At 38.2% G+C, this 18018-nt stretch overlaps 2 protein-coding genes across 5 annotated transcripts; one reads left to right on the top strand and one right to left on the bottom strand.

Moving 5' to 3' along the window:
- Positions 1–600: 600 nt before the first annotated feature.
- iftap (intraflagellar transport associated protein) lies at positions 601–15917 on the bottom strand. 4 transcript variants are annotated; one of them, XM_058768129.1, is made up of 8 exons: positions 15619–15698; positions 9159–9301; positions 8893–9068; positions 7105–7179; positions 6103–6157; positions 1801–1818; positions 1679–1716; positions 601–1534 (listed from the first exon to the last, which is right to left on the bottom strand). In XM_058768129.1, the coding sequence occupies exons 1-8, from the start codon at positions 15681–15683 to the stop codon at positions 1424–1426; spliced, it is 681 nt and encodes a 226-aa protein (XP_058624112.1). In that variant the 5' UTR covers positions 15684–15698; the 3' UTR covers positions 601–1423. The 4 variants fall into 4 exon arrangements, with proteins under 4 accessions (XP_058624112.1, XP_058624110.1, XP_058624109.1 ...); XM_058768127.1 differs by having other exon boundaries at positions 602–1534; positions 1679–1818; positions 8929–9068; XM_058768126.1 differs by having other exon boundaries at positions 617–1534; positions 1679–1818.
- On the top strand, positions 15250–17977 carry rag2 (recombination activating gene 2). The gene is made up of 2 exons (XM_058768125.1): positions 15250–15419; positions 16180–17977. Exon 2 carries the CDS (start codon positions 16192–16194, stop codon positions 17782–17784), a length of 1593 nt encoding a protein of 530 aa, XP_058624108.1. The 5' UTR covers positions 15250–15419; positions 16180–16191; the 3' UTR covers positions 17785–17977.
- Positions 17978–18018: the final 41 nt, after the last annotated feature.

Raw genomic sequence — 18018 nt, 5'->3', positions numbered from 1 at the left:
AAGGAAAGTCTGTTCACTCAGCGGCCATATTTGCAACAACTCCTGCAAGCTATTTCGGGCATCCAAGACCAAGTCCTATCTAAATTATATATATATATATATATATATATATATATATATAATTGGAAACTATTTGCCAAATATTAGCCAATATATCACAGGCCAACTTTTTTATCTTTAAAATAATCATTTTAGAGAGGCTGCATTTTACATTTTAAATAAAAAATAAATTGTATTTAATTTAAATATATTTACAAAAACATGATAAATCAAATATTAATGAAAATTATGAATTTATTTATTTATTTATTTTTAATAGTCCATTATCAGTATATACTTCTTAAGATTTTATTAATAGTCATAAAAATACTTTAAAATGTATTTAAGTATAAAGAAGGCAAAATCATTTAAATGCTTTAAAACACTCCCTCCACAGGAAGCTCACTAAGTTTGGGAAAATAACATTTCTCCCTTGATGCTTTAGTACAGGTTAAAAAAAAAAGTAAAAAGTACCTATTTTTCTATCTTTTTTTCTTCGGAAACTCTGGGTCACAGAGTACAAAGAAAAAAGACAAAAGCGGGAAATGAAAGTAAGGGTGGTGAAAATGTGAGGAAACATGCTGGGAAACAGCTAGAAACTTCTTTTACGGTACGCATGGACATTCTCTGAGATGTCAAAATAAACGATCAAGTCAAGAAAAAGGGGTCAAATTCTTTTCAAAGACCACCATGTTTTGGCCTTTTATTCAGGTTATGAAGTTTTTACAGAGAACAGAAAAAAACATCCCTGAGCGTTTTGTTCCAGTGAATAAAACACAGTAAGACAGAACGAGAAATTACTTTTCCAAGTACGTATAAGAAAAAGAGTTACACCACAGGTCACCAATTTTAGCTGTTGAGTGAGAAAATGAAAGTGTCTAAGCCTAGCTACTTGTAAAATAATAACATTAAAAACCATAATGACATTTGATTTGGACTACAAGACAAATACGCATCATTTGGTTTGTTTATGCAAATTAAAGTACTTTTAAAGTCAAAATGAAAATTTTCTTTCTATAAAGGATTCTTCATAGCAATCATGTCTTCTCTCACAAAGTCACTTTATGGAAGATATATGGGTTGTGGACACCGTTACATGCTTATTTCCGGTTTCTAGCTTGGTCCTGCTCATCTAATTATCAGTAAAATGTAAAACTGGACTGAGCGTATTAAATTTAATTGTGTCTTTGAAAACAGAGACACTAACATACTTTATTGAGCAGTACAGATGCTACAAACTGCAGAATTATCACTCAAAACAGCCAGTCTGTCTTCCCTCTAGTTCTTTGGCGAAATAAAACCCTTTCTATCATGTTAACAAGGACTTTACTCTGTAAAATGAGAGTTTTTAAAAGCATTTGCCAGAGTTACATTCATTTACAGCTCAAGATGGTCTGCCGTTCTGTTCCTGGATGGCATATTTGTGAGACAGCACAACGTTATCGTAATCAAAGTTCTCATCCAGATGGAAAGCAACAACCTCCTCGCTTTCATCCTAGAATGACAAAAAAAGTTAATAACGGATTTTACAGGCTCTGTGAAACGCAACAGAAAAGTGCATCTCAGTCCCTGAGTTACTTCCCAAGCTTGACTGCTCTCAGAGAGACACATTGGTGTGTGTGTGTGTGTGTGTGTGTACCTGGTTCTCGGCTGCACTGGGAGTGTGTGTCCTCTGGTCTGTGAAAGCAGAGGAGATCTCCAGCAGTGTGTGGTGACAGAGAGATGAAGAGGAGACAGCTATCAGATCTTCTTCAATCTCACCTGGCAGCATACATGTGCCTGACAACACACAACAACATTCATTTACAACTGTTTCTTCTTTTACAGTGAATGTATATAAATAATCTTATCTCTGACACTCTCATCATTATCTTTGGTGGTGTTTATTTATTCATCTGTTGATTTGGTATTATACTGTTCTAAAGTATATTTAAATCTGTTCATTTTTTTTCTTCTCTACATTTCATATGCTCGGTTTTACTGCATTGATGCATGTTTTATAAACTGTAAACAACTACGATCGTTATTTGCGATCAATTTTAGGTTGCCACCTTAAAGTCTGACAAGAGGCAACAGATGAAAATTAGTCTATTTGGCTAACTCTAGCTTATTTACAGTACTTGACTGTTGATTAGTGAGCACTGTCTCTTTTAAATAAAAATTCTGTCATTATTGACTCGCCCTCTTGTTGTCCGAAACTCTTTCTATCTTCCCATGGAACACAAAAGAAGATATGATTTGAAGAATGTCTGTTACTATATAATGAAAGTGGATGATTGTCAAGCTCCAATTATAACAAAAAAAAATATGACTTTAGACAATATTCTGTGTCTTCTGAAGCCATTTCTCTTTGTTTGTGAGAAAAAGAAAATTCTACACTGTAAAAAAGATTTAGTAAAATTTACGGTAAAAAAACGGCAGCTGTGGTTGCCGGAATTCTACCGTAAAATATACGGTAGCAACATTTTAGGTTTTACGGTTTTAACTTAAATTTACAGTTAAATACCGTAATTTCATTAACTGATATAATGTTAATATACCAACCTATTGAAGTACTGAAATCTGTTTTGTACCTTTGAAATACACTGATAACCACCGAATGCAGGTGGTGATGAGAAAGTCACATGATGAACCAAAGCCCATCACAAGCAGCTTTTAAATAATAATATATATAGGCGGTGCACAGTGTCATTCACACAAGCACTAAACACCATCATGGTGAGACTCATTAAACTGAAATATGCAATAAACATTAATTTAACAACATTAGATGTAACATAAACATAACTGATAAGAAAAAACTAAGAAGAAAGCTAGTTATTTCAAAGAAAAACATCAAATTCAAACAAAATTTGAAATGCAACGCAGGGAATTCTGGGAACGTCAATTTACGTTTTTTCCCTGTAAATTTTACATTCTTTTTCACTTCCAAAAACGGTATTTCACCGTAAAATTGTCTGAAATGTCTATTACAGTTTTTCACCATATATATTAGGGTAACTTACCGTTAACCATTTAACAGGTTTTTACCGTAGCTTTTCACCGTTAAAATTACGGTAATTTTTTACAGTGTAGTTAGTTTTTGTTACAAGTTGTAAAGTGAAAAATTTGCAAAAATACATAAACCCTGAGACTTTTTTTTTTTTTTTTTTTGCAAATGTCCCTAGATTGGAAGGAGTTCATATGTTGCATATATTTGAAAGCCTAATTTTGGGAGCTTAGAGCCTTCTGGAAAAGAGCAACTTGGACATTTAGCAAAACATATGTTGCGTTCCACAGAGAAATAAAGTTTAAAACAACATCAAAAGTACATTTTGAGTAAACTTACACTTTATGTCATAAAGGAAGGACTGATGTGCTAATAAGCTGTTTACATCCTGTCTCTCAGTGGATTTTGCAGTAGTTTATGTGTATGTGAGAGAAAGACATCAGGCCTGGCAAGAGCTCAGCTGATGCTGATCTTAATTAAACAGCTAATTACTGGCACAGTGAAAGTCATAGTCTCAGCTGCTGGGTGAGGACCAGGCATCTGAGGGTGTAGTGTGCATTTCTGCATGTTTGTTTGAGTGTATGTGTGTGTGTGTGTGTGTATATGAGAGAGAGAGAAGAATCCCCACACACCCACGGCCTTCAGAACAAGGTGGTCTCAAAAACAAGACCATTAACCAGCTCACTAAAGAAACACAGGAAGAAGCTTCATGCCGCTAATGAATCTGAAGGCTGATGCTGTTATGCCGTGCCGTGAACCTCCCTGACCGGTGACTAGAGGCGTGTTTCATTAAAACTGTAGATAACTGGTAGCTCTTCTTGAGCTTTGATCTGCCTTGACCAAAACCGCCTTCCCCTCAACCCACTTTAAGATTCATCTGGATGCCGATTGCCAGTGTGTTGCTGAACCCTCAGGTAAAGGCAAATCTTAAAGGGATAGTTCACTCAAAACTAAAATTTCTGTCATTAATCACTCACCCTCTTGTGAAAGAAGAGAAGAAATTGTTGAATAAAGTCATGAATTTTGTTTTCTTTACACACAAAAAGTACTCTTGTAGCTTCGTAACATTACGGTTGAACCACTGATGTCACATGGACTATTTTAACGATGTCCTTACTACCTTTCTTGGCCATGAACGTGACAGTTGCGTTGCTGTCTATGGAAGGCCAGAAAGCTCTCGGATTTCATCAAAAATACCTTAATTTGTGTTCCGAAGATGAACAAATGTTTTACAGGTTTGGAACGACATGAGGGTGAGTAATTGATGACAGAATTCAAATTTTTTGGGTGAACTATCTCTTTAATGGCTAAGTTACAGGCCTTGACATCAAGATTATTACAGTTTTGAAAAATTCAATGTTTCTTTATTTATTTTGCATTTTGGATTAGTTTCTTTTAGTTGTGCAATAGTTTTTGTTTCTTTATTCATAGAATAAAATGGGTTTTATTTAGTGTTAGCATAGCTTTACTTTTCATTCCTTCTAACATAACACAAAATCTTCCAGCAGTGGGTCTCTAAACAACAAACAACTGTGGATTGCAAAAATATCATTTGTCGTCAATGAATCAACGTTTTTAGTTTTTGAATGAATCTATTTAATGATTCACTCATTAAGCCATCTGTTTTCTTCCTGAATGAAGCAGCATCTCTGAATAATTGATTCACTCAAAAGACATGACAAAATTGCCTGTCATCAAGTTTATTTACTAAATGTGACATATACAAAAATGCAAACTGTGATTGGTTGTTTTACATGTCCTTAATGGCCTCCTTCTGAATAAACAGTTCTTTTTTTGACAGAATGCATCAATAATCAGGTTTGAGAGATTAATAACTAAACCAGACAATCCAGATTTAATTAAAATTATAAAACTGAAATACACTTATCTGTAATTATATTTAGCTTTTGTTCAAAGTTTAGCGGACAATTTTATTTATTTTTTACATTTATTTTAGTAAATTTTTTTTACTCTTTTTTTGAGCTTTTGTTTTGCCGTAATTTTAGTTCAATTAGCAATCTTGCAGCACCAAATGATTGGAAAGTTATTTGTTTATTTAGCCTTTCAGCAATAATATTAGGTGTTTTCATTAAATAAAACAATTATTTTAAAAAATACTGTCAGATTTTCAAAAGTTATAACACCATACACCTACAACATAAGGACAAGAATGCCAACAACCATACAGCGACCTGCCAACTCACGGCAAAGGATATTTTTACCATCCCCAACAAGAAGTGGCATGATTATTCATGCTAATTAACTTCAAGGTTCAGCATGCATCTTGTTGTTATTTAGTGGATACGACTGCCATTATAAACACGCCACCTAATGACTTTTACATACACCCTTTCCTCTGAATTAACACTCTGATCACAGACAAACACACTGAAAAACACGGAAGCCCTGTTCTGAACAGTAAGCCTCTCCAATCAAAAGAGGCTTTCATTCCTCCAACTATTTTATTTATTTTTGTACTAAACTGGTCATTGGAGTTTAAATGAGCTTCTCTGGCACCACAGAAAAGAGCGACTCATTACAAGCCTGCACAGCAAGCATTAAGCCTTGCCAAGCGAGCACTTGCCCCCGGCTCTAATGACGAGGGAGCGGTTTGGAATTTGCATGCATTGAATATGTGTAATAAATGGTAATATATTTAAATCAAGCTGTATGACAGCTCTAATTACAAAAAAGCGTGCACATGATATCTACTAAACCCTATTAAAGGTAAGGTGAGCCCATGCAATCCTTACATATGCACATGAAAAGAATATTTATGCCAGCATGCCTCGCTATTCCCATTTTAAAATACATCCATACAGGTGATGCCAACATGTCAATGCGTATTATGTGAATTTTATGTGAATTTTATATGAATTTGTGATAGATCCAATTCCATTTGAAGCTGTTGTCAAATATGAAAGAGACGAGAAGAATTGATGTGCTTTACATGAAAAAAGAACTTGTAAAAATGTAAATAAAGACTCCAAATGTGCATCTAGGCCACTGTAATCTACATAAACTGTGTAAAGTGTCAAGTATTTGAATTTGTTACGTTTTATAGAAATAAACACCTGTAGTGTCCGGATTTTCCTCTTCATCCTCCGAATCTCCCAGATAATTATCAAACTGCCAAGAGGGGGAAAAAAGATATTTTATGAACAGTTATTTTAGAATTACAATTGATTAGAATTAGCAAATTAGCACCACAACAGAAACATTGAACATCGAACTGCGTCCTCTAGGGATCGCTTTGGGGAACGCCATCAGCGTGACCCATGTCTGAAGCATACATACAAAAACCACAACATGTTGGCCGGCGAGCCTATGATGTCACTTCACACAAAAATCTCATTCATAACTGATTTATGCAATACAGTTAGATGTTAACATTTTGCTAATCTAACAACACTTCCCATAAAGTTTGATGTTAACATGTTTCTAAGCTATAACAACAGAATGTTTGTAGCTTAGCATACTCTTGATCTTAAAATGCACAGCACAGGTAAATATTACGTAAAATAGATTTTATTAAGTTGAAATCCTGACTCAAGTAATCCCAACAGTTCAATGTTAGCTTAGCATGTTCTAGTTAGCTTAAAATGTCAAAACACAAAACAACTAAGCAAAATAGTCCAATTTTATTAGATTGAAATCTTGACTCAATTGATTTCAACAGTCTAATGTTAACACTAGCTTAGCATACGCTACTTAGCTTATAAATAGATAACACACAATATTATTAGACTGAAGTCTTGATTGCAGAGTTTAACGTTAACGTCAGCTCAGTATTATGTTATGTAAAATAGTCCTATTAAATTGAAGTCTTGACTCCAATGGTTTAAAATTAGCTTAGCCTACTCTAATGAGCTTAAAAATGCAATAGCATCATTTGTTTTCATTAGATTGAACTCAATCGATCCAATAATGTTGAAGTTAGCTTAGCATACTGTAATGAGCTTATAAACACAATTATTAAGTAGGCTAACATTGTCTTTGTTTGGTTCTGAATGAATTAAAAGCATGTTTATAGGCATCTCAGATTAATTTTTAGGCATCTCTAAAGAACTGTTTACCTTCACAGGTCTGTCTGGAACAAATTTTGATGGGCCGCCCAGTCTTCCCCCAACACAACCGCCATCCAGCAGCACCTATACAAACACACAAACTCATAAACTCACCATCTCATTTCATTTAATGATGCTCTGAAATGACAGCAGCCATATGAATCGGTGTGATTACAATCAAAACAGCATTATAATCAATACAGCTGTTTTTCTCTCCTGGTGGCAGGGAGCTAAATAATGCAGAGGCTTTTTTTTAGCATTGACTAGTCTGGGATGTTAGCTGATGTGCTTTGCGTTATTGACAGTAACCGGTGCTGTGGCTCGCCAGAGCCCCACTGAGATCAATACACAAGCCAGGCGGGAGTCTTAGCACCGTTCACACAGACAGACAGATAAGCAAAACACACATCGCAATGAAGCAATCCAATACACTGAGAGGAGAATTCCAAAAGTCTTGAGGAAGAGACACATCAAAAAGGCAGAACATACAGAAAAATTGAGAATATTTTTAGTATTTTGAGTGGTGCTAAGGGTTTCCATGCCATTTTCAGTGTGTTGCTACTGTAGGTGGATGCATTCTGAAGAAAGTGGTGCTTTCATATAACAAAAGTTGCAACCACAAAGCTAGAATGTTGTTGCCAGAGCTTTGCTATATGTTTCATGGTTCAACCTTTGGGTTACAAGTCAGACTCTCTAACCATTAGACCACGACTGCCCCAAGTTTTTTTCAACAGTGGGATTACTGGGTCAGAGATTGCAGATTCCACCTAACCTAAAAATTCTTGGCATCCATCGAAAAAGCTCTGTGACAAGAGGCATATTAAAGCACGTATAAATCAACTCAACAACAAAGGCTCATCGCCTTCCATTATCAGTTGCGCTCGTTCCTGTTGTGAGTCCTCAATCTGGCAACCCACATGTGCATTGAGTCTGAGGAGGAGAGGGTGGGAGAAATGACTCTCTCAAATATAGCTGTCAATATTACATACTGCACCATTAACTCTACAAAAAACAAAAAAAACACCACTTTAACTAGATTATACATGGTTGCCAGAGCATGTGGTTGCAAATAGATTTTGGGTGAATTTCTAACTGGTTGTTATGTTTGATATGTGGCTGTTTGGCCATTGCATTCAGAAGAATAGTTGAGTTGCACTTAACCACACAAAAATCATCATAATGGTTATGCATTGTTTCCAGAGCTGCTAAAATGCTAAATGATTGCAATAAGGTTGCAAGTAAATTTTAATGTTTTTATGTGGTTGCTACAGTTGATGCTAGGCCATTGCTAAGAAAATGTGAGCGTTACTTACAAAATCTGTCACCCTGATGCTAGGGTGCAATGATTGTCAGAGTGTGGCTATATGGTTACTAAAAAATGAGTGAATTTTAGCCTGTTGTGGTTGCTAGAACATTCTTACGTAGATACCTACTGGACCAATATTCTAGTCTATTCATATGTCTTGGGTTTATGTAAATCTATGAGATTTTTCCCCCCACCTATTTTCACAAATGGTGCCTACCCCTAATCCTGATTATAAGCAATAATGATGTTAGCCTTGGGAAACACCACTAAAAAGGCAAGACGAAGAAGATGAAAAGAGCCAATTATACATAAGAGGGACCTGTGTGTGTGTGTGTGTGTGTGTGTGTGTGTGTGTGTGTGTGTAATAAACAGAGCAATGGCTAATGCAGAAGACTTTAACTTTGACTGAAGGGGAGTGAAGGACAGGTCTGTCTGAACCTCTCCCAGTAAAGACTGTCCGTTCCAGCGGTTCGGATCTATAAGGTGCTGACCTCTTCCTGATCAGCAGTCGGTGAGCAGCGACTCGCCTGTCCCATCCTTCGGTATACGCTCCCCTCCATCTCTGTCACTTCATCCTCTCTTTGTCGCTCTCGGCTGCTGTCCATCTCTCTCTGGGACGAGTCTCCATGTCCTCTAGGAGCAGTCAATCGCGGATCCCTCACATTCTCTGCAAAGGGATACGACAGTAAAGACCACAGGCGAAGGATCACGGACATATCAGAGAAAACAAGATGTATGTGGCATTCAGTATGCTCACCTGGGGTCAAGTACGTGAAGGTGGACAGGAATTGCTCATATGTTTGCTCCGGGGAGTTGCAGAACTGCTCCAGAGCTTCAGTTATGGCTTGGTCATGGTCGTCCACAACTGAACTGTTAACTAAACCTGGCATCCTGTCAATCCTATCCACATTCAGAAAGAAAGAGATACAGAAAGAAACAGAGTGAGAGATTTGCCTGGTTCATTGAACATTACACTATTAAGTGTACTTCGGTTTTTACGCATACGCGAGGGTTTGTGTACAGTGCGCAACACAAATTTCGTCAACAGAATAGTATGCACGTACTGCACACACACCACCTGATTTTTGTAACTTGCACACGCAGGTCACATATGCGCACTGAATTTCTTTTGCATTAATCATTTGTTCCACAAGGTGGCAACACTGGCCCTGACCAAAACTAAAAAAAAAAAATGCAACAACAGCAACAAAATAGCAGAGACTGCAACAATAGGTGGCTGCATTGAGAAGTTCTTGTGTGAGCCCTTACGAAAAATAACCATGGTTTTTACTACAAATAAAACCAAAAAACCATGATTACTATAGTTAAACCATGTTAACCACTAATTAACCATGGCTTTGCTACACTAACCATAGTTTAACCATGGTATTTGTAGTAAAACTGTGGTTATACAAATAGTAATCAATACGCCAAAAAAAAAAAACATGGTTACCACACTTTTACTACAATAAAACCATTGTTAATTTTCCTAAGGGAGGTGTTTATGAGATAGCTGCAACTTTAGTTTAAAAGAATACAAAGTCATTTTTATTAGTCATCATAACTTCTGGAGAAAAATAAAGCAGACACTGGACAAAGATGAAGCTTTCTAGAGCACATGCGTTGGAGCACACTATCAAATGGAGTAGACACTTGAGAGGCTACGCTGCTTGTGTTCGCTTGCGTACGCATACAAAAATGAAGTATACTTTGGGCTTTACTGCCTACATAAAGCAAATTTAGTTTAAAAGTGATATTTGCGTGCACTATGCAAACCCAGAGAGCCTGAACCAGACAAAACAAAGATGAAGTACTGGTATAAAAAACCTAAAATAGAAGATGAAGAGGTCCTGCTAGGCTGCACTTTTTTACAGGTCACTTATCACCCGCGATATGCATTATAGCTGCATTAGCCCTGATTGGAATGAAATTATCATTTTGAAGTTCAGCTTAATTACAATCAATGACGGCTGGGAAGGGGGGGCGGGCAGTGATTGCCGTGACATTAAAATATAATGAAGAATGGCGTGATGATCGTCTGAAACTCCGAGCTGTCGCTGTGTCATTCATCACGAACACGCCCTAGGGAGAGCCGTCTTCAGGTGGCACAACATTAGCGGGGACAGAAACAGGTGCTACACTAGAGTTTAATTACTCTCCGCTATCAATAATACAGCGTAAATCCTTGCATGGCTTCAGGCCTCAGCTGTACTGCTGGCCCACCTCTTCCTTCTCTCTTGGAATACTATACTACTACTATTCCTGCAGTATGTACTATATAGACTGTGTACAGTATGCACATTTTCTATATGTACAAAACAACCAGATTTGCCCTGAAGTGCAGTACAGTATATGACCTTTGACTTCCTGTGTCATCTGCTATTTTTAGCTGTACAAAACAGCTCGTTTTGCTGCTTGATATTGCAAACTGGTGTTTCTTAGCATATTATTCTAATACATTGTTTTAATTATAAACACACTGGTTTGTAGCGAAAAATGTTTTACCGTTTAGCTACTGCACTTTGCGGCTAAAGAATTGAAGTCTGACACAGAAAACAGCTTGCTTCTGTGTTAAAAAAAAATAAGGTGGGCAACGTTAATCAGCTAAGTCGTCTGAAAGTAATATCTTCGCCCATTACAATGCAAGCATTTAAGTTTTGTTGTTTGTTGCGTTTCAGTCTCCCTCTCCATTTCCTCGCGTCTGTTTCATTGTGACAGAGCTGGCAAACATCTGCATTCATTCACCGCCACCGTATGCAAATCCATTTCAGGACTCAACAGGTTTATTTTACTGTGTCTGTAAGTGTGAACACCGGCATGTAAGTGCGCTTGAGCGGGAGAATAAAGCTCTCCAGTGCGCTTGGAAACACCGGAGGAATTCTTTATTTTGTGTTGCGCCTCAGGGGAGTCGCTGAGCCTCCTCTTCATGGCCCTGCTCTTCAGACACAGGTGCTCTGCTGTTTGTGTTTTTCACTGTTCTTCCAGGCACTCGTGGTTACGCGTCTTTGTTTTGCACTCTCACACACACATCTTTTGGCCTCCAAAACAAACACACAACTGCACAAGGGCTCGCGCACAGCCCCCCAAAACACAAAAACATTATGCTAATGAGGCAGGCACAGCTGTTCTCTTCTTCTCTCTCTCTCTCTTTCTTTCTTTCAACAAGAGTCGCCTAATTTCTCCCGTTCCTTTAAAGAGCCGCCAAGCAGAAACAGTTAATGCAAATATAAGCCTGCGGGAAATAAGGAGTATTTTTACAAATCCGAGCTACCCCTTCCTGCCAAAATTTGATGTGTGACTCACGCATTTGGTATTCGGTGTAATGAGAGTGAATCATTCTGCTCCTCACCGAACCTGACGCCACAGACCACACAGATACACAGAGGAGACTATTTTAACAGCACATTACATACAGACGTGCTACACTGTCACTGGTGCATTATGAAGAGTGTGATTATGGTGTCAAATGCAGGTCATAATAAATAAAAAGAAAAAAATATGTGGGACTGCACCGTGGCCTAATCAGACCAACGTGAAAAATCTGTGCAATGTAACACATTTAAAGGCATATTTTGATATTTACTTATTTTAGTTATGTGAGTTTTAACTTAAACGCTATCACGAAAAACAGGAAATAAAATCATTTTAATAAGGCCCCGTTTACACTAGTGTGTTTTAGAATGAAAACGATCCCCATTTACACTACACAACCGAAAACGCAAGTCACATGACCATTCATACAGATACAACCAGAGATTTGTATAGGTAGATCCCTATTATTTAGATGGCGGACGCTTCACATGCATAGACATATATAGATGCCCTATTCGACCGCTCCAGGCACGTAGATGCAGCCGCCATCTTGGAACGGTCCACTTGACGTCATTCACCATACTGTAGGTTCGCAGATCATCGGCTGTGCAGGATTGTGGCATCTTTCAAATATTCAGTGATTACTATGGTGAATGACGTCAAGTTGACCGCTACAATATGGCGGACGGCTTACGTATAGCGGCTTATAGAAACAGTCGCTAATGAGGCATCTACATATATATATCTATGGTTACATGGGTCGAATGGGGGATCTATCCATACATATCTATGGGTACAATAATGAGCATGATGTTATGGTTTACACGGTCGTCAAGGATACGCAGAGAGAATGTGGGCAGCCATGCCATCATTTTCAAAAGTCTCCGTTTTGGTCCGTTTACACTGAAACGCAACCTCAGAGTTTTTAAACTAAAACGGGGTCTGCAGTGTTTTCAAAAGTCTCCGTTTTCGACCTTGAAAATGCTGGAGTAGTATAAACGATTGGCATAACCGTAGCAAAAGTTATGCGTTTTAAAACGAAAATGCACTAGTGTAAACAGGGCCTAAGTCTTTTATTGAGCACACATACAGGTGCTGGTCATATAATTAGAATATCATCAAAAAGTTTATTTATTTCACTAATTCCATTCAAAAAGTGAAACTTGTATATTATATTCATTCATTACACACAGACTGATATATTTCAAATGTTTATTTCTTTTAATTTTGATGATTATAACTGACAACTAAGGAAAATCCCAAATTCAGTATCTCAGAAAATTAGAATATTACTTCAGACCAATACAAAGAAAGGATTTTTAGAAATCTTGGCCAACTGAAAAGTATGAAAATGAAAAGTATGAGCATGTACAGCACTCAATACTTAGTTGGGGCTCCTTTTGCCTGAATTACTGCAGCAATGCGGCGTGGCGTGGCATGGAGTCGATCAGTCTGTGGCACTGCTCAGGTGTTATGAGAGCCCAGGTTGCTCTGATAGTGGCCTTCAGGTATTCTGCATTGTTGGGTCTGGCATGTCGCATCTTCCTCTTCACAATACCCCATAGATTTTCTATGGGGTTAAGGTCAGGCGAGTTTGCTGGCCAATTAAGAACAGGGATACCATGGTCCTTAAACCAGATACTGGTTGCTTTGGCACTGTGTGCAGGTGCCAAGTCCTGTTGGAAAATGAAATCTGCATCTCCATAAAGTTGGTCAGCAGCAGGAAGCATGAAGTGCTCTAAAACTTCCTGGTATACGGCTGCGTTGACCTTGGACCTCAGAAAACACAGTGGACCAACACCAGCAGATGACATGGCACCCCAAACCATCACTGACTGTGGAAACTTTACACTGGACCTCAAGCAACGTGGATTGTGTGTCTCTCCTCTCTTCCTCCAGACTCTGGGACCCTGATTTCCAAAGGAAATGCAAAATTTACTTTCATCAGAGAACATAACTTTGGACCACTCAGCAGCAATCCAGTCCTTTTTGTCTTTAGCCCAGGCGAGACGCTTCTGATGCTGTCTGTTGTTCAAGAGTGGCTTGACACAAGGAATGCGACAGCTGAAACCCATGTCTTGCATACGTCTGTGCGTAGTGGTTCTTGAAGCACTGACTCCAGCTGCAGTCCACTCTTTGTGAATCTCCCCCACATTTTTGAATAGCTTTTGTTTCACAATCCTCTCCAGGGTGCGGTTATCCCAATTGCTTGTACACTTTTTTCTACCACATCTTTTCCACCTCTCTATTAATGTGCTTGGACACAGAGCTCTGTGAACAGCCAGCCTCTTTTGCAATGACCTTTTGTGTCTTGCCCTTTTGTGCAACGTGCCAATGGTCATCTTTTGGACAACTGTCAAGTCAGCAGTCTTCCCCATGATTGTGTAGCCTACAGAACTAGACTGAGAGAACATTTAAAGGCCTTTGCAGGTGTTTTGAGTTAATTAGCTGATAAGAGTGTGGCACCAGGTGTCTTCAATATTGAACCTTTTCACAATATTCAAATTTTCTGAGATACTGAATTTGGGATTTTCCTTAGTTGTCAGTTATAATCATCAAAATTAAAAGAAATAAACATTTGAAATATATCAGTCTGTTTGTAATGAATGAATTTAATATACAAGTTTTACTTTTTGAATGGAATTAGTGAAATCAACTTTTTGATTATATTCTAATTATATGACCAGCACCTGTATGTCTGCAAGATCTGGAAAGCATCTGCTGTGTACAAACATCTGATAGACGTCTTTAAGATGTCAGATTCTAAATCATGAACATCTTAAAGACATTTTCTGAACGTCTGTTTGACATCTGATAGGAAACGTCCTATAGATGTATTGCAGACGTCAAAGACGTCTCCGTGATGTATGTGTGCTATCACCTAGGCTGCATTTACTTGATCAAAAATATTGAAAATTAGTAATATTGTAAAATATTACAATTTAAAATAACTGTTTTCTATTTGAATATGTTTTAAAATGTAATTTATTTCTGTGATGAAAAAAAATGAATTTTCAGCATCATTACTCCAGTCTTCAGTGTCACATGATCCTTCAGAAATCATTCTAATTTGATCAGTCTGATTTGGTGCTGAAGAAACAGTATTTTTGTGGAAACCATGATAATTTTTTCAGAATTCCTTGATTAATAGAAAGTTTAGAACTTATGGCATTTATATGAAATGGAAAGCTTTTACTGTCTTTACTGTCACTTTAAATTAATTAAATGCATTATTGAACATTAAAAGTATTAATTTCATAAAACCTTCAAAATATAATTAATGATATTAATATTAATAGAACACGTTCCAATCAAACTACATTGTACATAGTGACAGTGGTGTTAATTTGGGAAGAAAGACCATTCATACAAATTCTTGCATGACTGATCTAATATCTTATGAGATTTACCGGATTAATCTTTTAGGTCAATAAATCATCAGCTGTAAAACATCAATATGAAGTCCATATTAATACACAGACCAATGATGCACTGAGTTTGTGCTTGTTTTCATTCAAACGTGTGTGAGTTGTGCTCAGACACCTGTTGTTAGCAGCAGTTACAGGCAGTTAACCTCAAGATGAGCCAGTCAACCTTCACAAACACTGAACCTCTTCCACTGTCACTAAGCCATTTGCTTTAATATCTCAAATAAAAGTTAGCTGCACCACACAGCTCTCAGTTTTCGGAGTGCATTGACCAAAAGGTAAGACATATACATGTTATTAGAATCAATATTCTAAGACTATGAATGAAATATTTAGAAAAGTATGTGATATTCTTGCGCCTTGTAGAAAATAAGTAATTACGATTTCTTTTTCTAATATAATTATTACAAATATATAGTGATTTAAAAGCTTCTTATCTTTATTATCTTTAGGCTATTTTTGTAATGTAGCACTAACTTTAGTGGTGACAGCCAGAGCTTAGCCTGCTTGTTTAACAAGATTTGTCCAGCGAATTTGATCATCTAAAGACATTAAAACGAATCTAAACAGTGTAAAAATGAGAAACGCTTATAACTCTTAGAAGAAAATAAGAGAATAACAGCGTTCAGATCTCATAGAAACATCTCAAGACGTACCGTTTAAACGTAGAACGAGAAACGCCAGTTTCGCACTGGATGCTGGGTAATGTAGTCGTTTTATTGCAAGCTGAACGGGATTCTCTAAGAGAAACGGGTGTAAGGAAAACTACAACCAGTTTCCTGTGGGAATGTTTCTGTTATCAGGGAAACTGGGAAAGGGATATATGGTTCCGCGTTTTTTTTTTTTTTTATTACTTTGATTAATTATGATAATAATAACAAAAATCTTATTATACTAGGCTACTCTTAATATGATGCTAGTCCTAATTCAGTCACAAGCTATGGAATTTACCTTGAATTTCGTGGCAAAATGTTTATATTGTACAACTATTAAATTGAATAATAATTTGTGTTTGTTTTTCATTTATATTTTACACAGTTCTCTGCAAAAATGTCCTTACAGCCTCTGACTGCTGTGAACTGTGCTAGCCTTGTGCAACCAGGATTCTCCTTATTAGAGCTGGAGGGTGACATTTACCTCTTTGGTCAAAAGGGCTGGCCAAAACGCTCATGTCCAACTGGGATATTTGGTGTACGCATAAAAAATGGAGAACTTAAGCTGCGTGCCATTTCATTTTCAAACAACTCTTGTTATCTCCCTCCCCTCCGATGTCCTGCGATAGCTCATTTTGAGCCTCACAATGGCAGTCCTGAGTGCTACCTCATTCATGGTGGCCGAACACCCAACAATGAGCTGTCTTCAAGTCTCTACATGTTAAGTGTAGACAGCAGAGGATGTAATCGCAAAATCACATTGAGCTGTCAAGAAAAAGAGCTGGTTGGAGATGTCCCTAGCGCTCGATACGGCCACACCCTCAGTGTGATACATAGCCGAGGGAAGACCGCCTGCATTTTGTTTGGCGGCAGGTCCTACATGCCCCCCACTGAAAGGACCACAGAAAACTGGAACAGCGTGGTGGACTGTCCACCACAGGTCTTTCTTATTGACCTAGAGTTTGGTTGCTGTACTGCCCACACCCTCCCTGAGCTCACGGATGGCCAGTCGTTTCACGTAGCTCTTGCGAGAGAGGACTGTGTCTACTTTCTGGGCGGTCACATCCTCAGCTCTGATTGCCGACCGCCTCGTTTGATCCGCCTACGTGTGGAGCTTCTCCTAGGAAGCCCTGTCCTCACCTGTGCTGTTCTTCATGAAGGTCTCACCATTACCAGTGCCATAGTTGCTCCTGTTGGCTATCATGAGTATATAGTTTTTGGCGGCTACCAATCTGAGACTCAGAAGCGTATGGAGTGCACATACATTGGTCTGGACGATGTCGGAGTCCACATGGAGCCTCGTGAACCTCCTCAGTGGACCAGCGAGGTAACCCAAAGCCGTACATGGTTTGGTGGCAGCCTGGGCAAAGGAAGTGCCTTGATTGCAATCCCCTCTGAAGGAAACCCAGCTCCACCAGATGCTTACCATTTCTATCAGGTGAGCTTCCAGAAGGAACAAGATGGAGAACCATCAACTCAGGGATGCAGTCAGGAGTCCACTGATTTTGAGGACTCTGCACCTTTGGAAGACTCTGAGGAGCTCTACTTTGGCAGAGAACCTCATGAGCTGGAGTATAGCAGTGATGGAGAGGGTGACACCTACAACGAGGAAGACGAGGAGGATGAATCTCAGACAGGCTATTGGATCAAGTGCTGCCTCACCTGTCAGGTGGACCCCAACACCTGGGAGCCCTACTACTCTACTGAGCTCACCAGACCTGCCATGATCTTCTGCTCCAGAGGTGAAGGTGGACATTGGGTCCATGCACAGTGCATGGAGCTCCCCGAAAGCCTTTTGCTTTGCCTCTCTCAAGACAACAGCAAGTACTTCTGCTTGGATCACAGAGGCCTTTCCAAGCAGGAGATGACTCCACCACGCCAGCTGATGCCAGTGAAGAGAGTCCCAATGAAGATGACCCATCGCAAGGCTCCAGTTTCAATGAAAATGACCCCAGCTAAGAAGAGCTTTCTGCGAAGACTTTTTGACTGAAATGTTGTTGTTCTGTTCTGTTCTATATCATGACAATGTGTTTTAATTGTTTTATATTAATAGAAAATTGGATAAGTGATTTTTTTTTTCATAGAAATAACAGAAATGCATTGTTAATTTGTGAATGAATATGCTTACTGCAGTATAAGGAAACTAAAAGCATTTCTTACAAGTCTTGTTTGTTATTGTTAAACTGATGACTTATTTCTTCTTTAAAACGTGTGTGGGGGGGGG

This window comes from Onychostoma macrolepis, chromosome 25 (genome assembly GCF_012432095.1).
Source record: "Onychostoma macrolepis isolate SWU-2019 chromosome 25, ASM1243209v1, whole genome shotgun sequence".
NCBI classification, from domain to species: Eukaryota; Metazoa; Chordata; class Actinopteri; order Cypriniformes; family Cyprinidae; genus Onychostoma; species Onychostoma macrolepis.
This window is presented reverse-complemented; position numbering and strand designations above follow the sequence as displayed.